The sequence below is a fragment of the Callorhinus ursinus genome, unplaced genomic scaffold (genome assembly GCF_003265705.2).
Source record: "Callorhinus ursinus isolate GAN/ISIS: 27379988/994484 unplaced genomic scaffold, GSC_fseal_2.0 scaffold52, whole genome shotgun sequence".
In the NCBI taxonomy this organism is placed as follows: Eukaryota; Metazoa; Chordata; class Mammalia; order Carnivora; family Otariidae; genus Callorhinus; species Callorhinus ursinus.
Window position 1 is genome coordinate 9,070,277 of NW_027397114.1, and position 24,603 is coordinate 9,094,879.

The 24,603-nt window shown below is 51.9% G+C and overlaps 1 protein-coding gene and 1 long non-coding RNA gene across 3 annotated transcripts; one reads left to right on the forward strand and one right to left on the reverse strand.

The window, feature by feature from the left end:
- Window positions 1–4,957: 4,957 nt before the first annotated feature.
- Window positions 4,958–10,330, reverse strand: LOC141370995 (uncharacterized). 2 transcript variants are annotated; one of them, XR_012375575.1, is made up of 3 exons: window positions 9,752–10,330; window positions 8,013–8,376; window positions 4,958–5,283 (listed from the first exon to the last, which is right to left on the reverse strand). It is a non-coding gene; the product is annotated as an uncharacterized lncRNA (long non-coding RNA). The 2 variants fall into 2 exon arrangements; XR_012375574.1 differs by having other exon boundaries at window positions 6,092–8,376.
- On the forward strand, window positions 8,373–20,507 carry IGFBP4 (insulin like growth factor binding protein 4). Its single transcript, XM_025859382.2, has 4 exons — window positions 8,373–9,180; window positions 16,440–16,597; window positions 17,363–17,497; window positions 19,273–20,507. The coding sequence occupies exons 1-4, from the start codon at window positions 8,832–8,834 to the stop codon at window positions 19,405–19,407; spliced, it is 777 nt and encodes a 258-aa protein (XP_025715167.1). The 5' UTR covers window positions 8,373–8,831; the 3' UTR covers window positions 19,408–20,507.
- Window positions 20,508–24,603: the final 4,096 nt, after the last annotated feature.

Sequence of the window (24,603 nt, forward strand, 5' to 3'; positions counted from 1 at the left end):
TATGTCTCCTAATGTGGGGAATGGGGTCACCTGGATCTGTCACTTTTTTTTTTTTTTTTTAAGATTTTTAAATTTATTCATTTGAGAGAGAGAGAACGAGCATGAGCAGGAGGGGAGGGGGAGAGGGAGAGGGAGAAGGAGACTCCCTGCTGAGCAGGGAGCCAGAAGTGGAGCTGGATCCCAGGACCCCCAGGATCACGACCAGAGCCAAAGGCAGATGCTTAACCCACTGAGCCACCCAGGCGCCCCTGGACCTGTTATCTTCTACCCAGTTCTGAAATTGGCAGAAATCCCAGAAAATGTCCTTGGGAGGTGTGGTGTTGTGATAAGAAAAATATGTTGGGTCTTTCTTTGATCCTGGCGCAGAGCTAAAACCCTTGGAATTTCCTAAGTGATCAGAGCCATAAAGGTGCCTTTTGTTATGTTAATGAGGTGACTTTCAGAAAGCCCCTAGGTAACCTGAGGATGGGGGCTGGTTGCCAGGGAGCCACCCCCGTGATCAGAGAGTGGGAACTGTTCCAACCCCTTACCTCCAAGGAGGGGAGAGGTGCTGGAGATTGAGTTCAGTCACCAATGGCCAATGACGTAATTAATCATGCCTCTGTAATGCAGGCTCCATAAAGGATGGCGCTCCTCCTCTCTCTCTGGGCCCCACCCTAATGTCTTCTAGGATTCGGACGCCAATTCTGGTGTGTGGGTTTTCCAACACCATCAAACAACTAGCGCTCTGAACCCTGTCCTTTGGGGTCCCTGTCCCATTCCTTAATGAGAGTCAGGGTGGGAGGAGGGGGAGAAGACAGGCATTCCTCGGAGCTAGCTGCTTCCCTACCTCTGACTTTGGCTTATGAGCCCAGGGGTCTGACCTGAGGAAAAGGTTACTTGGAGCTGCAGAGACGCCCCCCGCCGCCCACCTTCCAGTGGAGTGACCTCTGAGAGCTCTTGGGTGCTGCTGGGAGAAAGCCTCTGGCTAGATGGAGGCTCTGACACCCTGTCCATCTTGGCAGCTACTGCTTTATTCCTTCATCTGAAGAATGAATGAGTGAATGAATGAATGAATGACTGGAGAGAGGGAGTCTGGACCGGGATGTTTGGTTTCCTATCTATCTATAAATCTCTCCCATCTCTCCAAGTTCTTCATTTCCTCACATCTATTCATCTTTCTCTGCCTTCCATCGCTGTGTCCTACTCTTTATTCAATCCCTCCCTCTCTTGGCCTTCCCCTTGTTAGCACCCTCTCCCCTTCTTTCTCGCCTTCCACCTCAAAGCATCATAGAATCTTAGACTCAAAAAAGGTCACAATAATGACACCACTCATTGGTAACCTGCTTTCAGTTATATATGTCCTTACACTTACATAGGTAGCCTCACCTGATCCTCCTTAACAGCCTTTTGGAGTGAAGTAGGGACTGACATTCCTATTTTACAGATGAAAAAGTTGAGGATCATCATGGTGAAGAGACAAGCTCACGGTAGGTACATGGCTCATCAGGACAGAGCCGGGATTTGAACCTCTAGCTTTGACTGCCAGACTAGCGCTCTCTGCCTCGCAGCTTGTGTACTCTAACCTGAGGGCAAAATTCTCCATTGCAGGCTGTCTGCCTTTCCCCTGGCTTGGGGCCCAACTTCTCCTGCTTTTTAGATCAACAAGACTGGGTGGGGGTGAGGAACAGACTGCACAGATCTTGGGGATTACTAGCTCCAAACATCAAGCCTCTGGAAACAGTGAGGACTGAGGGGGTGAGGGTGGGAGGAATCCAGGTTTCAGTAGAGGAGAAGGTGGGGGCTATGTGAATTAGGGGCTCCAGGCAGGATGGCCCTTCTTTCTGGGCTCACTCAGCCTTGTCCCTTTGACCTCAAGTTCTCTCCAGCCCTCACCAGCCATCTTTAGGACTATCCCTGCCTCTCTCAGGACAAGGAAACTCAAAGACTGCAGCAAAAAGGCCCCTGGAATGGAAGGCCTCGTGGGCAATGTGGCTTCTGTCCGAGACTCTCTCTTCCCACAGCTGGGGCTAGATCTGGGTTCTGGGCTGCATCCCCAGCACCCCAACTGAGGGTACCAGAATTATCAGATTGGTGCTAGAGCTGGGCAGGCAGGGAAGGCACAACAGCCTCTGGACACACAGAACCCTGACAACTGGGGCTAGGAAGACAAGAGCTTCAGCTGCAGCAGGGCAGTCCTGCAGGAGCAAGAGGGGCTATTTGGGTTTCGGCAAGACTCTTCAAGGCTATGGTGCCTCTGGAGGTGGTGTGGGGGAGCCAGTTGGAGCCTGGGCTCCATCATCACACAAATGGGTTTAAATCACATTTAGTTGCATGTGACCTTAAGGAGGTCTTTTTACTACCTGGAGCACCATCTATACAATGGGTTTATAGGGTTACCATGGTGATAATAATAATAATGGCTGGCATGGTTTAGTCTTACTCTGTGGCAGGCCCTGTGCTAAGGGCCTCTCTGCATTGTTTCTGTAAGTTCTTATAGAGCCCGATCAGGCTGGGCTACCATTAACCCTCCTTTACAACCAAGGGTATTTAAGGATAAGAGGGAGGATGTCACTTGGCCAAAGTCATAGAGCTAGTAAATGGCAAGTCCACAATTTAGTGCAGGCATTTTGGCTCCAGGCTCTTAATCTCACTCACTTGGCTGGTCATGGTTAATGACCAACACTCCCCGGGCACTTACTATGTAGCAGGCACCATTGTAAGTGTTTTATACAGATTCATTCATTTAATCATTACGGCCACTCTATGCAATAGTCACTTAACGTGAAAGCTGAGGACACTGAGAGGTGTGCTGTGCTGACTTATCCTAAACATACTGCCAAGAATCCAGTCCAGGCAGGCTACTTGAGAGCCAGCATTCTTTAAAAAAATAAACAGAAATTTTTTTCTTAAAAAAATTAAAGGGCACCTGGGTAGCTCAGTTGATTAAGTGTTTGCCTTCAGCTCAGGTCATAATCTCTGGAGTCCTGGGATGGAGCCCCGCTGCATGGGCTCTCTCCGCTCAGCGGGGAGCCTGCTTCTCCCTCGCCCTCTGCCAGTCCTCCTGCTTGTGCTAGACTGGCAGAGAGAGAGGGAGAAGCAGGAATTTTTTTCTAAAAAATAAGTAAATTACAAAAAAAAACCCCTCATACAAATAAGTAAGTAAGTAAGTAAATAAATAAAATCTTAAAAAAATTTAAAGTAAAAAAATGAAAGTACATACAGAATGGTGCAGAAATAAGAAAAGTTTAGCTCAATGAACGTTCATATGGTGAATACACTATGTAATTAAATAATAAACATCACCTGGTGCCCTGAGGCCCTTTCTAGTAACTACTTCCATTCTCCCCAGAAGTAACCCTATCCTGATTTCTAAACCATAGGTTAGTTTTGTCTGTTTTTGAATTCGATAGAAATAGAATCCTACAGTACTAATCTTTTGCTCACTTTGTGAGCATGGCTCAGGGCACGAAGTCTGTAGCAGGTAGTAAATATATTTGGCTTAAGTCTTGGCTCTATTAATTACTAGCTGTATGCCCTTAAGTGAACCGCATCACCTTTCTGGGCAGTGACGGAACTCTCAAAGGACCCAACATCATCCCCTTGGCTTGTCTCCTACACAGGCTTTGGCTAATGAGACAGTGATTCCATGAGTGCCAATTGGCTTGGAAATAGTGCAAACTCTGGATTGTTGGGAGCCATGCCGGTGTGGGACCTAGGACCATGCAAAAAGACTCCAAAGGTTCTAGATTTCTAGACTGCCTGAGCTGGAAGGGGGTTCCCAATTCAGTGAGTTCTCCTCCCCCATTTTACAGATGGAAAACTGAAGCTGAGGAAGGCGAAGTGGCCACAAAGCTGGCAAGTAGCAGAGCTGGTTGGACTGGAAATACGAAACTGAATCCTGGCTAGCCCAACTACAGATGGGCTCTCCTCTCCCCTCTGCATCCTCTGTCTGGGCGTTCATTTCTGGAGCCACATGACCTGAGGGAAGGACCCAGGCTCTAGCCTCTGAACCAGACTTCCCCCTGCATTGTAGGGTCTCTATGGAGATCCTAGCTCTCTTGATCTGTTCTCTCCAAGTATGGGGTCCTGGTGCACAAGAAGGCAGCTGTACTGATGCGCCAGTGCTCAGCCCACACCTGGAGTGACTGTGGAGGATGCTTTCCCTGGGGTCTGGATCAGCAGACACAGAGGGAAGTTGAGCTCCCTACTCAGTGGGGGCACTGTGGGAAGTCCAGGGCAGCCCGGGAGGGGCTGGGAAGCCAAATTTATGAGGAGGCCTGGGGCCTATTTCCATGCCACTGCCTCCTTCACTCTGCCCCCTCACACCAATCTTGCACTCTGTACCATAGTCTTTTGCCCTTGGCATTTGTTTAGAATACTTCTGACGGCTATTTTGAAAGGCTATAAAACATAAAACATATAAACTCTGGAGCCAGACTGCCTGGGTTCAGTCCCTTGTTCTTCTACTTACTTGTGTGACTTAAGTAAGTTCCATACCTTTCTGTGCCTTAGTTCCCCTATCTTAAAAAGGGGATAATGATAGCCCCTACTTCATGAGATTGTTGGGAAGTGCACCCGTGAAGCACTTAGAACCATGTTCAGCACATGGCCCATGCTCATTAAGTGTTAATTTTCATTATTATGTATACTTGCCTACTCCATCAGACAAGATAGTCTCTAGGGCAAGCCCATGAGATTGGGGGTTCCCTGAGGGCAGGACTATCAATTCTCTAAGAAGCCCAGCCTGAACCCAGTAGAGGTTTGAAACCAAACCAACAAGGGAGCTAACTAGACTCTAAACAACAAGCCATCGAGGTTGTGGGCTGGAAGAAGTGGGTGGGGATTGGGGATTTTTCTCACTTCTCCATCAGGAGCATCTTCCTGGCGCCCTGGGTGCCCAGGAGCTTAGGGACGGACAGACAAGGATGTGAGAGGAAGGCAGAGCTTCTTTTTCATTTTTTTTTTTTTTTGAGATTTTATTTATTTATTTGACAGAGAGAGCGAGCACAAGCAAGGGGAGTGGCAGGCAGAGGGAGAGGGAGAAGCAGGCTCCCCACTGAGCAGGGAGCCCGATGTGGGACTCGATCCCAGGACCCTGGGATCATGACCTGAGCCAAAGGCAGATGCTTAACTAACTGAGCCACCCAGGTGCCGTCTTTTTTCTTTTTTTAAAGTTTATTTTATTTTTCAGTAATCCAGCATGGGACTGGAACTCACAACTCTGAGATCAAGAGTCGCATGCTCTTCCAACTGAGCCAGCCTGGCGCCCCACAGAGGTTCCTTTTCCGGTAAAGCCTTGGGCTGGAAAAGATGACAGGGAAGGAAGGCCATGTTTCTATCTCTGGGGGCTCCAGGAGGTGCTCTTAGGCCTCAAGGAGGCAGCAATCAGGTGGAGAAAACCAATGAGCAGCATCTGTACCCCATTTCTTGGGTTCCAGAATGCTTTCTTATCCATTATCTCATTTTCTCTTGCAATCATCCTGTGGGGTAAGCCCAATTATCTCTCTTGCGCTGTCTTTTTTTATTTTTTATTTTTATTATATGTTTTTAGGGTTAATTTATTTTTAGTTATATCTTTGTTTCAAGAGCATGTAAAAAACACTGGAGAACTGAACTCAGATTTTTTTTTTTCTCTTTTTAAAATGGATGGAATGACCCTTCAAGACATTAAGTGGGTATCCAAGGTCACACAGCTCTTAAGTGACTATGCTGCAACTTGAACCCCAGGTCCTCTCACTCCAAATCCTGTGCCCTTTCTGTAGCCTATCCCCAGACACCAGCAAGCCTAGGGGGGACACTAAACCCAGTCCTCTGAGAGCCTCCAGTCTGCTGAGGGAAACACAGGTCCTGCCACCGGGGGCTCACCAAGGGCCCTGTGGAGAATTATAGTTTCCAGCAGGGTGGGATAGGAAGGAACACTCAGTGCCCCCTGTAGGCTGGGCAATTTGCACAAGCCACTCTTTCTCTCCCCTCCTCACCCTTCTTTCTTTATCACAAAGCCCCATTTTCGAGGTAAGGACAGTGAATCTCAGAGTAACTTGTTTCAGGTTCCCCAGTGAGTCTAGTGGCAAAGCTGGGATTAGAATCCAGGTCGGCCTGATGTTAATACCTGTGCTTTTCCCTCCAGCATGGAAGATGGTTGGCTCATGAGTCACCTTCTCCGTGAAGCTCTTCCATGCCTTGGATGTAGAACTGACCACTTGTGTATCTGGGTCCCCACAGTGCCCCATATGGATGTCTCCCAGGGCACCTGCACAATTCTTAGGCTCATTTTATTTATATGCCTGTCTCCCCTCACTAGGCAGTGAGCTCCTTGAGGGCAGAGAGTGATCTTGGCCATCTCTGTGTCCTCGGTATGTAGCACAAAGCCTGCGCACAATCAGCGTCCAGTAAACAGGTGTTGCGTGAATGATGGGGAGGTGCTTGGATGGCCTACTTGTATCTCTTTTCCTGCTTCCTTGGAATTATCCCAGACAGTGATGTTGGGGGCTGGGTGGGCACCAGCAAATAGATGGGGGATGCTGGGGTAGAGGTCTGGGCACCTGCCTCACCTAGAAACCTTTCTGGATTTCCCACACCTGCACTCATGCTTCACCTCCAGGTACTTTTTTGCTTTCAGTCCAGCCTCTCCTGCACTCCTTCCTCCACGTCCCAGAGCCTTTCGCTCTCCCAGGTTTGCTGTCTACGGGGCAAGTCTGGCATTGGTATCAAAACCATCCTTTCTGGTCCCATTTTACTCTCATAAGAGCTTAAGAGGCAGGATTGGTGGAGATGACCTACCTCTATTTTAGAGTTAGGGACATTCAAGCTTTAAGGAGTGGTGTCCAACTTCATACAATAAGTTGGTGGCAGAACCGGGTTCAAGATGATGGAGGGGGATAGGGCTGGGGGAAGTTTTCTGAATCAGGGACAGGCTGGGCTTCCCCCAGGGACTTGAGGAACCTGGCTTTGTTTTCCCTGTTCCAAGAAAGAAGAGACTCCAGTATGTCCGTGAGACAGATGGCAGGGAGAGAATCCCAGAATCTTCCCCCCCCCCGCCCCAGAACTCTCCAGACCTTCTGCAGTCTTGATGATTGCCAGTAGGTGCCGTCAGTTCGCAACTTTTGGGTTCTGTCCCTACACGTTCAGCTTCTAGCCCCTCTCTTCCTCCTATCACCTGGACAGTCTTACACTTGGAGAAGGTAGGAGAGGGCCTAATTGCTGTGAGACTGAAATGAAAAACTGCTGCCCCGGGAAAGGAAGCAGGAAGCGGGAAGCAGGAAAACGGTCTCTGATCTGCACTTTGGCTTGGCTGCCTTGCTGCTTTCTACGCTAAGCCAAGCTAAGCCAAGCCAAGCCAAGCCAAGCCAAAAATAAATAAATAAAAAATAAATAAATAAAATAAGATTAAAAAAAAAATTCACACTGGGCCACCGATTGTGCCCTGACAGGCACTCTTACCCTGAAACCAGCTCTAGGACAGCAGAAGCCTTTGTGGGCGAGGATGGGTGAGTACTGGGAGACCAGAGAGAGAATCTAGGAGGCGGGTCTCTGCTCAAATATTACTCTAGGGTCTCTCCGGATCCCAGCAGGACTGAGGCAAGGGTCGGGGAAAGAGGCACCAATAGGATATCACAGAGGGCCTAGTCGGCCCCACGCACTAGCCAAATAGCAACACTAGCTGAATTAGGAGAAGGCAACCCTCCCTCAAAATGCTTGACTGCCATCTGCTGGAAAACTGTCATAACAACTACACAAACCTACAATGACCACAAGAGAAATGGTGCCCCCTGGAGTTGTGCGATGCACAATTTGCACACTGAGAGTGGCAATCTCCCTAGCCAATCCTCCTCTGGGGAGGGAGTCGGGCAGTAGAAGTAAACATCCAGGAAGGAAGAGGAGGCTGGGCACCTCCTTCTCCAGGAGTTCGGTGGATTCAGTTCTCAGGACGGCAGAGTGGACCAGGACCCAGATGAGCCCTGGGGAGATAGGGCGCGCGCGGGGGGCGGGGGGGGGGAGTTGGAAGAGCGAGTGGAAGAGAGCCTACTAACTTCTTAGGGCCATCAGGCCCTTCTGGGTCTCTCGTTGGGTGCTTGCTTCCTTTTTCCCACTTCACCCGACTTGGTCTCCAGTGGCTGGGACTGGAAGCACTAGGGTGGGGTGGAAAGGGACTCTGGCCCAGGAGACTGAATCCGCGGAGTCGGGAGTCCGGGCTAGATGGTCGTGTTCTTGGAGGGTGGGGGGTGGGGTGGGGCTGCAGCCGCCTCGGCGGGGTAGGGGAGGAATCCTCCAAGGTCGAGGGAGGGGGCCAAAGAGCAGCCCCTTGGCGTCTCCTCTTCTTTCTCTCCCCTCCCAGGCTCCGGTTCAGAGGCGCTCTCGGCGCCTGCCACGGCTTCCAAACTGCTCCGCTTCCTTCTGCGGCAGAAAAGGACTTTCAGATGTTGTAGCTGCGGCGGCGGCGGCGGCGGCGGCGACTCAGGACAGCGCCCCCTCCCCCTAACGGCCGCCTCCCCCTCCCCCCCCTCCGGCGCCCCCGCTCCCCCACCTCTGGGAAGGCGCTGGGGGTGTGGCCAGGGGCCGGTATAAAGTCCAGGGGAGCCGGTCCCGGGCAGCCGCTCAGCCCCCTGCCCCCCCCCAACCCCGCCGCCCGCCGCCTGGGCCGGGCCGAGGATGCGGCGCAGCGCCTCGGCGGCCAGGCTCGCTCCCCTCCAGCCCGCTTGCTAACTTCCCTGGCTCCGTCCCTGTCCGCCCGCGGGGCTGCCCCGTCTCCCAGCGCCCTCCGGGTCGGGTCCTCCAGGCGCGCCTGGGCGCTGTCGCCGTGTGTCCCCGCTGCCAGTGTGCGCGCGCGTTCGCCCCGTCCTAGCTCGGTCATGCCGCCCCTCTGCCTCGTGGCCGCGCTGCTGCTGGCCGCCGGGCCCGGGCCGAGCCTGGGCGACGAAGCCATCCACTGCCCGCCCTGCTCGGAGGAGAAGCTGGCGCGCTGCCGCCCCCCCGTGGGCTGCGAGGAGCTGGTGCGGGAGCCGGGCTGCGGCTGTTGCGCCACTTGTGCCCTGGGCAAAGGGATGCCCTGCGGGGTGTATACCCCTCGCTGCGGCTCCGGCTTGCGCTGCTACCCGCCCCGGGGGGTGGAGAAGCCGCTGCACACGCTGATGCACGGGCAAGGCGTGTGCATGGAGCTGGCGGAGATCGAGGCCATCCAGGAAAGCCTGCAGCCCTCTGGTAAGGTGCCCCTGTCCTTGCATGCCCTACCTGGTGTTCTCCCCTCCTAGAAGCCCCTTCCCCATTCAGGCTGGCCTGGAAAGCTTTTGGAAATCTGTGAGTTAACGAGGAGGCAGGTACCTGGCAGGACTGGACTGGCATGGGACAGGCTCACCCAAGGAAACTGCTGTTGAATCCCTAGCAGCCTGTTGCCACCAGCAAGGAAGACTCTGTCCCAGCCCTCCGTCTCAAACCTCCCAAGGGTGTCTGTTTGGGAAGAGAGGTCTCAATGGTAGTCCTGGCTGCTGGTGCAAGAGTGGAGCATAACCTGACCTGGTCCAGCCAGCAGCCTGCAAGTGAGCGGCCTGGGGCCAGATAACTAGAGGATGGAGATTGCAGTGGTGGTGGCTTTCTGTTCCTGATCCTGGAACTTCTCTCATCCTCGCCACACGTGAAACCCCTGGGGTCTAAGAAGCCAGGGCTTGGCCTTTTGACATTGAGGTAGGGTTGAGTGGGACATGCAAATTAGAGGGGCTTTGGTGGTGGGGGGCATCAGAGTTGCCCCTCCCCAAAGCCCCCCCAGGCAGCTCACCTTGCTGTTTGAGAGGTATTGGGAAGACAGAGGTCTCTCTGCCAGGCCTGGGCACCTCATCCTGCACTGGTATAGGCACCCTGCTCCTGTCTCCTGGCAGGTGTCATCTGAGGTGGCAGAAGAGAAGCAAGTCTTGGCTCCCAGCCCAGAGCTGTAGAAACCTAACGGTGTGGAATAGGGAGTAGAGAAAGGAGAGAGAGAGGGAGAGGGGGAGGCGGAGAGCAAGAGCGGGGAGCGAGGGAGAGGGAGAGGTTTAGAAGGCCCTTACACTTTCTCTTTTTCCATTTTTCAGTGAACCTCTCAGTTTCTCCTTATAATCTTTCTCAGTCTTTCGTTCTTTCTTATTCTTTTGTTATTTCCTGCTACGTCTCTCAATCTCTAGTTTCACTACCAGCATTCCTGAGTTCTCCTTTCCTCAACGTCTTCCGCCTGTTACCAGTTTCTCTTTCTCTATCTTGTTCCCTTTCTGTTGTCCTGTTTCTCTCCCTTTCTCCTCAGCACCTTTCTGTTGCTCTTTCTCTCCGTGTCTCTGTCACTGTTTCTCTTTCTGTCTTTGTTCCTGTCTTTCTCTGTTACTTTGGCAATCTCTCTCTCTGCTTTTCTGTATCTCTGCCTGTTTCTTGTTCCCTCTCTGACTCTGTTTTCCTCTCCCTGCGCCTCTGTCTGTGTCTGTCTCTTTTCCTGGTGCTTGAAGCTTCCATTGTTGCAGTCCGGATGCTGGGACTCCGGCCCCAAGCTTCCTGCCCTGGGTCCCAGACCGTTCCACTTCCTCAATCTTCTGCAGCTTGTTAGCGGAGGAAAGCAGGATGCAGGGAAAACAGGAAGGAGGTGGACCCCAGGGGTCTGGGCCTCAGGCCTCTCTGCCCTTCCTGTCCCTAGGCAGTGGGAGATAGGTCAGCAGAAAACATTCTAGGAGAAATGCCAGGCTGGCACCCAGCACATCTGGGAAGCAGGAGGGTGGGGGGAGGGTCCTGAGGGAGTAAAGCACTGATCCTGGGGCACAGATGCTGGTGCCAGTGGGAGAGGAGGGGTACTGGTACCAGACCAGATTGGGAGTGAGGGCTGAGCCCTTGGGCTCCGTATAATGGGACCTCTTTCCCTTCATATCTCCATCCTCCACTGTACAGTGCGTATGTATCTGGCACCAGATTAGAATAGGTGCTAACCTTCTCTCTCACTGACTTGAATTCGGGGCAGAAGAGCCCTCAGAGGGTCTTGAGCACCCCCTCCTCCCTGGCTGGGTAGGAGTACCCCATCCAATAGTGGAGGAAAATCTAATCCCCTAGGGGCTTTGGGGGAAATGGTATGAGGTTTGTGATTATCCTGTGGACATCATGCAAATTGGCCTTTATTGTCCCCTTGGGATTATAGGGTCCAGGTCTCTAACATCCGCCTCCTCCCTCCTTGCCTGTCCTCCACCCATGCAGGGTATGCAAAGATCTGGAGAGGGAAAGGGCAAGCCTGGAGAACCCTGGGGAAACTAGGTACCTACTCTGCAAGCTGTGTCCATGCCTTCTCACCTCCTAGTTATCACAGAAGCACCCCCTGCACCATGTGAAAGGTGCCCCCTAGAGTTGTGCAACAGCCCTGCAGGGTCTCTGGTGAGACAAGACAATATCCCCGCTATTCTCTCTAGCCTTTCACTGTCAATAGGCCACTGTTCCTCCTAGGTCCCAAGGCTTGGACCCTCTTGCCTTGGGAATAGTTTGGCAGAGGGTATCAAGGCTCCTCTTTCTGCCTTTTCCTCTTGGAGCTAGGCTTCAGCAGATGACTGGGGGAGGACAACCACTTGGCATGCCCCCCTTCCCCTGGCCTGCTATGTCCAGCGGCCTACTCTTTGCCCCGGGAGCGGGTTTCCTCCTTCCATCTTAAGCCTCTGCCCCCTAAGCTCCCTATAGCCCACCTGTCCCAGCTTTCTGAGCCAGAGAAGGTTGTGGATTAACACTGCTCAGGCCCCCAGAGGTGGGGGTGGGGTGGGACATGTGCGTCAGAAGTCCACAATTCTGCATCAGTGGACTGACCCTTGACTCATGGAATCTGGGGCAGTGGACAGTGGGAAGGTCAGTGTTTGGACTGGGGAGCTCCTAAACTGTGCTCTCGGGTCTCTCTGGGACAGGGTTAGGGAACAGACAGCCTGGGTTAATTTTTAGTCAACGCAGCAAATATTGTCCCCCCTACTTCAGTACTGGGAATCCAGTCGTGTCATGGGAACAGGGCCTTCCCAGAAATTCTGTGCCTTGGGGGAGGTAGGGGGAGGAGCATGGCTGCTTAACATTTTTTCTTTAGTATTGGCAAAGCCAGAATTATTGGTGCCTCGGGTATCAGGAGTCTTTTCCATTTAAAGACATAGGAGCTGCAGGGATAAGTCTGTCTTTCTTCCCCTCCAACCAGTCTACTGCATTTCCTCATCTGTAAAATGGAGATGACAATGGGACCTGCCTCACAGGCTTGGGGTGTCTGGCATGGAGTAAGAGCTCCATCAGTTAGAGCCATGATGAAGATGGTGCTGAAGAAGAAGCTGAGAAGATTTTGGTTGAAACTTAAATTCTCCTCTGATGCTGGGACTTTGAGGGACAGTAGGGCAATTGAGCAAAGTAGGGGGGACATTCAGAGGAGTTGAGAGGGGTAAGGAGGAACTTGGTGCTTTTTGCTGCTGTAAACATGGGAAGGACAGGCCAGCTTTCCTTCAGTCTGAGGAGGGCAGCATGGCACAATGGTGAGGGGGATGCCCTGTGAGCCAGACCTCGAAGAAAGGGCTGGGTACCTTTCGTGGGTGATCTTGGTTTCTCTAGGCTGAGTCCAGGGGAAGAAAGAAAAGCCTTTCTTGCAGGGTACAGGGATGAGCTGAAATGCCTGTGTCTGGGTGGCTGGGCCCACCCACCTCACAGCCTCACCCTGGGTGTCTTGAAGGGGACCGGGCCTGGAGTTGAGGAGGAATCATGGGGTTGAAATTGGGCTGCCAGAAAGAGGAAATCCTCTAGCTTTGACCATGAACTTTTCAGCCAGTGGTGTCAAAGCTGTGAAGTCTTTTCTCTCTCTGGGTGCCTTACCCTTGGTTGCTAGAACAAAGACCAAGGTTTGCGCTGTGGTTGCACGTTGTTGGCCTAGCTCCAAGCAGGGGCTAGAAGAGATGACCTGGCCTACCTTGGAAGTCCCACCCCCTAAATAAGCCTTTTGGAGGTCAGGTCTGACTCTGGGGGGATGGACCCCCAGGGATTGGGGTCTTTCCAGAGGGCCTCACCTGAGTGAGCAGTACCAGGTACTGAGTAAGCAGGGAAGTAGTAAGTATTTAGCCAGCTTTGGAGAGTGGAAGGTTAACGTTTTTCAGAGGCCCAAGGCTACAACCCTCACCCTCCCAAACCCAGTGTCTAGGGGTGGATCGTGGGGTGGATCCTCAGGCTGCCTGTTAAGCAAGGCTGGGCAAGGAAAAGTTACAGATTAAATGGAAAGTCAACAAGCTATGGGGCAGGCAGAGTGCCCTGCCCCGGGTCTGTGTCTCTGCTCAGGGCAGGGTCAGAGTGCCTGAGTGCATGTGGGTGTGCATGTGTGGACCAGTGTGTGCCTGGACACGTGATTGTTTGTATATGTTTGTGGTTCTTGAGTCCTGGCCTGTCTGTGTCTGAGTGGGCAGATATGGATATACTCTGTGTACCTATGTCCCTATGAGAGTAAGTAAGCAGCTACTCTCTCTATCTGGTGTATTCTTCTCTAAGCTTAGACACAAGGTAGGGACAGACTGGGACCAGATCTGGAGAGTGGCAGAACAGCTGGAAGTTGGCATGCGTGGTGTTAATGAAGGATTGATTTCCTCTGTGGAGTGCCCTTTTGGTGGGGTGAAACAAGTCTGGCTTTGGGCGAGAAGGGTCCAAGTATGGCATTGATGAGTATCTGGACTCAAGTATGTGTGTTTTGGAGGCTTGTAGGATTCTTCAGTTCTTCAAAAAATAAAAAAGGAAACTTGCCTAGCAACAACAAAAAAGTGGGGAAACAAGGAGGGGGAGGCCAGACACACTGCCTGCTTAACTTTCCCCAGATAATCCCCTTAGTGTGACATGGGGCCTTACCCACACGAGAGCATAAGCTATGCTTCCAACCTTGCCCTATGGCCCATGCAGCTCCAGGTTTCAGTGAGTGGACCCAGTTGTCCTCCCCCCGCCCTTTTTTAAGATTTTATTTATTTATTTACGAGAGAGAGAGTGAGAGTGAGCGCAAACTGGGGGAGGGGCAGAGGGAGAGGGAGAGAGAGAAAACCCCAAGCAGACTATGGGCTGAGTGCCACCGAGTCCTACCCCTACTCGGGGCTTGATCTCACAACCCCGAGATCATGACCTGAGCCAAAACCAAGAGCCAGATGCTCAACTGCTCAACCAAATGAGCCACCCAGGTGCCCCCTACATTGTCCTCCTCAATAATGCCTCCTAAGTTAAGGGATAAATATTCCATATATCCATTAATAACCCCCCAAGAGTTAATCATTTGTGAACTTCAACTCGTAGAAACTCAACATTGGAAAGCCTCGTTGCAGTTACATTTCTGCTCTAGATCTCTCTAGGTTCTTGAGGTCTTTACCACCCTGATGCGCCATACTTCCAGGATGGGAGGCTCTCAACCACCATTTGTTAAGAAACTCTTGCTTATTTCTCGAACCTGGGAACATTCTGCCTGCTTACCAAGAGAAACAAGTGTCACTGCACAAAGTAGTGCTTCCCTTTATGGCCATGAAAAGAAAGTAAACTCAAAGGAAAGACCAAAACCTTTTCCAGGTTCCAAGGGTACCCCTCAAATTAGCATCATGGACTGTGGCAAATGAGTCCTTTTGATCCCTTCCAGCCTTTTCCGGGTAAAATGGTGGACTTTTGTTCATGTCTCAGTCAGCCTCTGTGGTTTTAAGATTTGGCTCTAATTCTTTTAGGTCTTCCATTTCCTCTTCCTCTCCATTATCCACCTCCAGCCTACACCCCTGAAACATTGTGCCCCCTTCCAAAAGTCTATGCTTTTGTGCAAGGTGGATGCAGGGGTAGGGATCACTGGCGAGTCTGGGCCTTTTGGCCAGAGAGTTTCCTTGGGAGGGTCTTCAGGGAAGAGCCTGGGTCCCAGATCTTTTCTCTGGTTCTGACTGAGGGTTTGGGGTCCATCTTTTTATGGCCCCCTTGACAATCCTGGTCTTCTGAAATTTACCCTCATCTTTTGCTGCCCACGTCACTGGGAGGTCTTGCTATAGTGGATTCTCCTTGATTGACCCTTAAGAACTTGATGTTGTCCCTGAGACTGGAGTCCCCTCCAGACTGTCCTTCTTGGGATGTTAAATATGCAGAAGGATAGATTATATCTATCTGCTCCATTTATTCCTTACCTTTGATTCTTCTTTCTGAACCCGCCTTCCACCCATGACAAAACCTTCCCATCCTTGGTGACTCAATTTTATAAATAACCTTTGGTATGGAATCTTGACAAAGACTTTCTGAAAGTCTAGATTCCTCCTTGCCTGGTTTCCCTTTATCTACTTGCTTCCCCCTACACCACCAGAACTAGGAGAATAAAAAGAGAACTAACCCCCCAACTAAATTTGGCTAGACGGAAAAATACCATTTGACCCAGAGGCAGCTCTGGGACTGCTGCCATGCATGGAGGAACCTGCTAACTCCTCAGGAAAAAAAATCCTGACGCAAACCAGATGTAACCTTCTGTCTGGCTGCCAACATCTGGAATGCAGCGAGCTGCCAAGCCCACGCATTTTAGAGGTGACTCTGATCTGCAACCTCTTTCTCCAGCTCAGCCCTGAATTCCGGTTTTGGCTGCCTGGAGGTTGGAGTAGTGGTTATGATTCTGGGACTTCTGGGTCGGGTTATTTTCGAGTTCAGATAGAGTCTTCAGGGGATCCCAGGGAGAGTGTGCAGGTCCAGCCTCACCGCCCGCATCTCCACATCCCCAGTGCCCTGGCTCTGGGCAATAGACATGGACTTCGGATGGCATCTAAAGTCCAAGGATGGGAGATGTGGGGGTGGGGTGGACTGAAGGGAGATGTGAGGGTGTTTTTGGTCCTGCGGCCACACATTGTGTGTCACACACACACACGGACTCACACTTTCACATGTAGGCATACACACCTACTCCCGCTTCTTCTCTCCTGTTCAGCCAATGGGGAGAGCCTTTTGGGCCAGATTTCTCATCACTCATGAAAATTCTGACTTTGGCCTTGTGGAAGAGGGGTAGCAGAGCCAACAGATCTGAGGATCCCCTGGTTGGCTCAGCCAGATGCTGAAAGAGCAGGAAAGGAGACAGGAAGAGAGAGCAGATGGAGTGGGGGATGGTAGCAGGAGCTGAATGGGGGTGTGTGTGAAATCTGGTGGGGAGGCCCCTGCCTGCCTTAGACCTCCCTGCAGGGCCCAGGGGACCCTCCTGCTGTCTGTGCAGCTGCAGATGGTGACTCATCTGAGGGCTGGACTGGGTGGGGCGAGGGACAAGTCAAGGACTTTAAGAGGAATAGTCTCCTGAGGAAATCCCAGGAGAGTGGGGAGGAGACGAGGGTGTTGCTTTTATTCTCCCCCACCCCAACCCCGAGGTCCCCTATTCTTTCCCAGAGCCAGGCTGGAGAATCTCCAAGAAGAAAGCAAGGTGGGAGGCTGGGTTGGTGTGCTGCCCTGTCCTTTCCCGGTGCTGACCTCTCCCCATCTCGGCCTGACTGCAGACAAGGATGAGGGTGACCACCCCAACAACAGCTTCAGTCCCTGCAGTGCCCATGACCGTAGGTGCCTGCAGAAGCACTTCGCCAAAATTCGAGACCGCAGCACCAGCGGGGGCAAGATGAAAGTCATCGGGGTGCCCCGGGAGGAAGCTCGGCCTGTGGTGAGGACCTCTGACTTACAAATGCACATGTGCACCGCCACCCACCACTAGATCTGGACTATGTTTATTCAGCAAACATTCATTGGATGCCTACTGTGTGCAAGAGGCACCCAGTATGCATCATCAGGACCCAGAGAATCCTCATTCCTTTCCTTGAATTCCTTTCCTTTTCCTGTTCATCAGTTTTATATATATATATATATAGATGCAGTTGAAGTAATTGTTAAGTACTGAAATACTTCTGTATTGGTTTGTAAATAGTGGTTGCCCCAAGCCGCCTGGCGTTTCTTAGCTCTTCTCTTGGATTCTCCATGCAGACTTTTTCAGTAACTAAGGGGTTAACGCTGGCCACAGCAGGGGGCCTGGAGACCCTGCCCCAGGGTCTGGCTAAGTCCTTTCTGATGGATGGTTCTGATGGATCCTGGCCTGGGTCTTCTTACCAAGTTGTTAATTGTATGATGTCAGCTATCCCTCCCGCTCAGAAATCATTCCCTTCCCAACCATCTCCATAGATTTCCACAACCCCTTTCCCCCACAAGGTCCCTTCCATTCACACCCTTCCTTTTTAGAAGATCTTTGGCTCAGAATCCTCTGTTCAGTATCCTTCTGCTCTGTCCACCAGGGTCCCCTGAACCCACTGGGCCCTGCCCAGCCTCTGGGCCTTGAGCCTCCTTTCTGGGCCTTGAGTCCTGATCTGACCCCCAGCTTTGGGGTATTCCTGCCTCTCTCCCTTCTGCTAAGCAGTTTCATTTTCCCTTCCTCCAGCCCCAGGGCTCCTGCCAGAGTGAGTTGCACCGGGCCCTGGAGCGGCTGGCCGCCTCACAGAGCCGCACCCACGAGGACTTCTACATCATCCCCATCCCCAACTGCGACCGAAATGGCAACTTCCACCCGAAGCAGGTGGGTCTTCATCCCTGCTGGCTCTGTCCCGGCCTCAGCTCTTGGGGCTTTCCTGGTCTCTCCACAAGATGGTGCAGGATGGAGATCTCGGGAAGGGGGGGACCTTCCCACCCAAACCTAACCCCTTGGATCCTCCCCCAGTCTTAGAGCCTCAGCTTATTTTCCCCACCACACTCATTTTGGAGATGAGGAAACTGAGGCCCAAAGTCACAGAGTGAGTTAATGGCGGATCAGCTGTCCTGCCTCCCCATCCAGGGCTATTTCCATCACGTCTGGATTCACCACTTAGCACTCCTGCCAACCTCTACCTCCCAGCACTCTTTCATTCCCTGTACTGTACTCTGTCCTATGAGTAGTTCTCCTTTGCCATAGAATGTCTCAGGTTTCATTTGGGGATGGAGGGGCTCAGTCATGAAGGGTTAAGGAGGAAACTCAGCCTGCCCCTTCCCCCAAGCTGAGTAACCAAACCACCTGGGGTACAGCCAGGATGGAGGTGAAGCCAGATCTGACAGCTGGGAATGGGAGCTTTGGATGGAAGCAGGGGGGCAGGAGAGAAAACATGAATGCAGGAACCTCCATACTCCCTCATGCCCTTGGAACATGGGTTCCTCTCATAAGCCCCCAGGAGGCTAGGATGTTCAGCAAGGTTGGCCCACCTCAGCCCCATCTCTGATCCATGAGGGGTGGGCTTACTTGGAAGGGTGGCATATCTGGGCAGAGCCTTATGCTGGGTGTGGCCTGGGGAGTCCTGGCCTGGGTCTTTCTCCAGCTCTTTGTGGGCATAGACACATACATTCTCCCACTCCGTGCTCTATAGATAGATCCACAAAGTGGGCTGCTACTTGGCCAACAGAGGCCTAGATAGGAGGAGAAGGGCTGCCCTCAGGTTGGCAAATCCCAGGATGACATGAGGAGGTTATGGGGTGGTATGTAATGAGTGCATTGCACTCATCGCCTATGACCAGAAAGGGCCCCTCAAACCAGTGCCAAACCTACCCGCAAGCTTTATCCCAACACCAATTTTATCCTTGTCCCATTTTTTAGAAGATTTTATTTATTTATTTGAGAGAGAGAGAGAGAGAGAGAGAGTGTGTGAGCAAGCGCAGGGGGAGAGGCAGAGCGACAAGGAGAGAGAGAGAGAGAGAGAGAGAATCTCAAGTAGCCTCCCTGCTGAGTGGGAGCCCCACACGGGGCTCCATCTCAAAACCCTGAGATCATGACCTGAGACGAAACCAAGAGTTGGATGCCCAGCCGACTGAGCCACCCAGGCGCCCCATCCTTGCCGAATTTTTAAAAACTTCCCCCCCTCATTAAAAAAATTAATAGATTTTATTTTCTAGAGCAGTTTTAGGTTACAGAAAAATTGAGCAGAAAGTACAGGGTTCCCATCTACTCCCTCACCCCCAGTTTTCCCTGTTAACATCTTGGTTTAGTATGGTACAGATGCTACCACAAATTAAGGAACTAATATTTGGTCCATAATTTATATTAGGGTTCACTCTTTGTGTTGTACAGTTCTATGTGTTTTCTTCCCCCAATTTTTATCCCACTGAAAGTTCTGACACTTGAGCCCTTTATCCCTAGGCCAGTGCTGACCTCTGAGACAACCTTCACTTCTTGGCCAAGATCTCTCTACTCCATGAGCTCAGATGGTCTGTGCTTGTGAAAGAGCCTCTGCCCTCAGAGGCCATCTTGGATCAACTGTCTGATTTGGGCTGGGCTGGGATTGGGGCAGGCTGCCTGGGAACTGACCTCTCACACCCTTGTCTTGGCAGTGTCACCCGGCCTTAGATGGGCAGCGCGGCAAGTGCTGGTGTGTGGACCGGAAGACAGGAGTGAAGCTTCCGGGGGGCCTGGAGCCAAAAGGGGAGCTGGACTGCCACCAGTTGGCTGACAGCTTCCGCGAGTGAGCCCTGCCAGGAGGCAGGGGGCTCAGTGCCCCCTGCCACCCCCATCCCCTAGAGGCTACAGAGCTGACCTGGAGCCTGGGTCTGAGTCCTGGCTCTGTCTCTGGCCCAGAAGTTTCCCTTCCTGTGTGTGTGTTTGTATGTATGTGTATATGTGTGTGTGTTTGTGTGTATGTGTGTATGTGTGGGTGTGCCCTTGGGGTGAGCCAAAGCCTAGGGGTGTCTTTGGGCTTAGATAGTCTGAGAGGTCTGAGAGTGGCAATGGGGAGCCCTGGTATGTCTCCACATTGATCCTGGATTCATTCATTCAGCCATCTAAAAACATTTATTGACCACATACTACATGCCAGCTCTAGATTTTTAGCCCTTGGGGCTCTTATTTTGACTTTGTTTGATTTGGGCATGTGGGGCCATTTCCTGTAAACTGAGCACAAGCTTATGGGGGAAGAGAAGTCCCATTTCCAGAATCAGAGAAAGAAAGTAGACATGTACCTTGACTTTTGTACCTTGTAGCATCGTCCTTCCCCTCAATTTAGTCAGAGGGTGGAGGCTGTAGGGAAAGTGTGGGGTGGCAGATGATTCAATGGTCAGGAGTCCCAGGCCCACTCTCAAAGGTCAAGCCTGCCAGGCTCCCTTTCTTCTCTTCCCCAGGCCCCTCTAAGGGGAAGGACCTATAGAGACAAGCCCACCTTTGGGTATGGTGTGCCACCTGCTTGTTTGCCTGGCCGCCCAGACCCTGCTGTGGAGGAGGGAAGAAGGTCAGAAGAAGTCATACAGGACAGCGGGCTGGGGAGGTGGGGGCCCATCTCTGAATAGTCAGGGTGGGAGGAAAGAATGCACAATGGGACTACATGGGCCTGATGGAACAGAAGACACACATGCTGGGGGGTGAAGGACTTGCCTGGGGTCCTACTTCCTCCCCTGTTTGTGGTCACAGTCACAAAGTCACCAGGATGACTCCATCCTTCCAGTGGCTCACCGCCTGTGGCTTTGCCTCCCTCCCCATACCTCCCTGCCCTCCAGGCATTTCTGGCTTGACTGGATGGAAGGAGACTTAGGGACCTACCAGTTGGCCATGATGTCTTGTCTTTTTTTTTTTTTTTTTTAACAAAACAAAACAAAAATCTAGAGAATTGTGTTTGGTTGATTTATTTATAATTAGAGAGAGGGATGCACCAGGGGTGGGAAGGGGGGTCATAGTGTGGTCCCCAGACCTGTCCTATATGGTAAGAGGACTGCAAAGCGTCAACCAATTCACCCACCTCTTCCCTGCAGCCTCTTCCTAGGAAGCTTCCTTATCCCCAAAGTCATGCTGTCTGTGTTCAGATTCCTGGTGGGCAAATAATGGCTTCTGGAAGGAAGGCAAGCAAGGACAGCCCTGCTGGGCCAGAGCTATTTCTGGGATCATGTGGTGTGTGAAGCTGGGGTATGTCCTAGGGCATCAGGCAGATTGGATGTGCATCTGGATTTGATGTTTTAATTTAGTGGGGGAGGCACTTCCCTGAAGTTGGGGAAAGGGGGTAAACTCAAATACATTCCACAGCTCTGGCTGCCTAGATTCCTTAATGGGGTAGTTGTGTCGAGATTTGGTTCTGAGAGGTTGAGAGTAGGGGCATCTTTGATTTTGCTCTCTTGAGCTCAGCAGGCTGTGGGCTCTTGGTGCCAAGCCCCGAATTTGTGCCCATGTGGTATGACTGGATTTCTGGTCATCTCCCACTGCCCCTCTCCCCCATCCCTGTGCTCTGTGTGTGTGTACACTGATCTGGGTGGGGGCCCCTTCTCAGGAGGTCACTGGAGGCCCCTTCTCAGGAGGCCACAGGCAGCCTGAGGACTCTGTGCACCAAGTCTTCTGCACTCTGGGGTGGGGGTTCCCTCCTGTTGGGTTGCCTTCTGGATTCCTAGCCCTTCCCCAGTTCCAGAGGCACTCCCAGGCCTTTTAACTCACTGGCTCCTGATGAGTTTGCCCCTGTGCTATCTGCATCTTAAATTCGGGCCTGCCATCCTCATCTCTCTAGCTCTGCCTCAGTGACAGTATCCCATAGCCATCTGGTCTCCCTGAGACACCACAAGCCACTGCCTGCAGTAGGAGATTAAAGAACAAAGTGACCTTGGCCCCCTAACCCCCCTTCATGGAGCCCCCTACTTCTTGGGCTGAGGTAGGTGCAGGCTGACAATTAAGTTTTAGGTCCTTAGACCAAATAAATGTGGAGAGAGTATCTCTTTCCCTAAAGTATCTCTTTAAATTCCCCTTTTATCTCCAGCCCCCCCTTCCAATGCTCTACCCTGGTACCGTTGGTAGTGGTTACTAAGAGGTCCTTTTCCTCTCCTGGGCCTCCAAAAAAAGCTGGATCTGCTTGGGAAGTAGCTGCATATATGGCCTGGGATGTGCCTTTGTTATATCTGCATATTTGTGGTATGTCTGTTTTGTGGGTGTGGGTTTGAGTGTATGTGCATGTATATCAATATAGCAAAGTGATACTTTGGAATATACGAAGAGAATATACAAGGTGAGATGTGAACGCATGTGTACCGGGTGTGGGTGTGTGTAGAGGAGACGCTAATTTGAGGGGTGTGTCTAATTTGTGGGCTGTGTGAATCTGTGAATGTATGTGATATGAGGTGGGAGGGAATGGAGAAATTCACAGAATATGTATGTACTTCCCTCCCCGCTATGAATGAGTGGCCTTCACTCATTAGGTGTCCCCATTGCAGGATTTGTGGGGAGCCTAAGCACCAAAGAATGGAGGATATGCACTCTGGGAGACAGAATTACACATCCCACGGAAACACTGCCCCCTGCGCCCCACCCCCCGCCCTGCCGCCAGTGCTTGCCTCCATGATCTGGGAGTCAGGTCCTAGGTGTCCAAAAAGAAGAAATAAAAGCAGCTCTGTGTCTATGTGGACACCCTCTACCACTCCCAGGCTAGAGGAAGTACACTGTCCTGGGCAGTGTCACAGTGGGGAGAACCAGGCTCCAGAGAGGAATTGCTGGTCTAGTTTGCACCTAGCCCCACCCCCTCCCTGCCCAGCCATGGCCTCCAAATCCCCTTGGAGGGTCACTCTTGTAGCCACAGGGCATCAGCATGTCTGGCAGAGGTGGAAGGGAGGAGGTGGCAAGGACTAAACTCTTGTGTCCTGTTGGGACTTACCCAGACAAATTTATAACTGAAGTCCTTGAGTGCTCTGCTCTGCCTCCCCAGAAATGTTAATCCTCTCCACTGTGGCTTGGAGCAGGCGGGTGGGAGGCACCCCACCAGGATCCCTTAGCCCATTGGTGCCAATCTACTTCAGGCATTTGGTTTCCATTTCCCAGCTCATTAGTGGAGATCAAGCCCTGCTGTCGCTGAGGGTTGGGGGCTGGGTTTTCCACTGGCAAGCCAGCAGGGTAGGAGTAGGGAGTAAAAAGGGGAGACTTGGACTGACTCCAGTATTGGATTCAGGCTGGGGCATCTCTGGAGAGTTGGCCAAACTTCCTGGCCCCTCCTCCAACGAAGGCCCCTAGGTTCCAGCTACTGCAATCACTTCAGCTCCTTCCAGGAAAAGGCTGCTTGTCCCAACTCCTCTGCCCTCTGGGCCAGATTCAACTATACCAAGCTGCTCCAGGAATGTTATGAGGCATGAAGGACTTGGGGTGCTTGCTTGGCCCCCCTTCCTGGGGGGGATATGACTGTGTTGTAAATGACCCTGAAACATTCCCAGATAGAGAAACCCCTCTGCATTCCAGACCCCTATGGCAATGTCACCTCTGACCCAGAAGGAGAAAGTCAAGATGATGTGGGAGGCAGGCAGGCAGCTGCGACTGTTAGGTCAGTTGTTGGGTCCTGGGGTTGTCTTAGGGAAGAGGGGAGGAAAGGGGTGGTTTGTGAGTCAGGGGAGAGGGTCAATGGGGAGGAAGCATATTCATGGGGGAGGAGAGACTTAATGAGAACAATAAGTGGAAGAGAGACAATGGGGCAGACCTTTGCGCATACCCATAGGGGAGTGGACACCACTTTAGCCAGCCAAGAGTCTAATTAGATCTTCACTGTCAGAGTGATCTGTCCCCTCTATGTCTGAGGCCCTAGGGGCTGGGGAGAGTTAGGGTCAGGGAGCAGAAGTGGGGGTGCCGAGGATAATTAGAAACATGCTCTACTGAGTGAGCAGGCGCCACCAGGACCATTTCTCTCCTCACCCCCCTTCCTCTCTTCCCAGGTCCCCCAACCCCCTTCTCCATGACCTGGACTATTCCAGCCAGACTAGGGAGGGGCTGGTGGAGCCTGGGAGTAGAAACCCGGTGGGATTGGCTTCCCGGGCCCTTACACAGTCTCTAAAGTGCAAACAACATATTTTTGCCATGCAATGGTATTTAATTACACATAAAAACAGAGCCATTAAACTGAAATTAAACCCTTGTTGGAATCACTTAATTCAGGGCATGACAAATTGCTTTCAGTGGAGGCAGCAGTGAAGTCCCCCCAGGGAGAGATGGAGATTAGCAGCTTCCATGGCTGGCTGGGTCCCCTCTTTCTCTTTAGAGCTGGCTTCCTTACCAGCTCTAAATTCTGAAATTGGGATGACCTTCCTCCTAAAGACTACCTAAGCCGAGGGAAACCTCTGGGTTTGTTTAGGATGATAGAAATTGAGGGAATCGCAGAATCACTGTCCAACCCAGTTTTAGACAATACTGGCCCATTTTATCAATGGGGAAGTTGAGCCCCAAGTGCCAAAGTCATCCAGGGCCAGGATTAGGACGCTGGCACCAAGGCATGACCAGGAAGCCTGGTTTTTTTTTCAGGCTTGTATCCTTTCATCCTGCGCCTGGAGACAGAAGTTGGGACTGGGCAGGTGAGGGTTGGGGAACCTCCCTAGCTGGGGAGGGTAGATTTTCCAGAACTGGGCTCCCATCTGATGCAAGTCTAGAGATGTCAGGGAAGGCAAAATGGTGGCCCTGGTTGCTTACCACCTGGGTGGGGTTGGGCAGGTGGGACCTTCTATTCCTATGAGCCACAGTTTTCCTGTCTGTTGAAGGTGGGATCATAATTCCTAGTAAGACTGGTGGGTGGAATGCACAAACAGGGCTTGGGGCCAAGTTCAGTAAGTGGTTCTATTGGACTTCCTTCTCAGGACCCCTGGTTCCCCATTTGTGATAAGATCCAGCTGGGACCTGGTGGTTTCCAGGACCTTCGCTTGCTCTGACTCTGTTTGCAGCCCTTTCTCCTC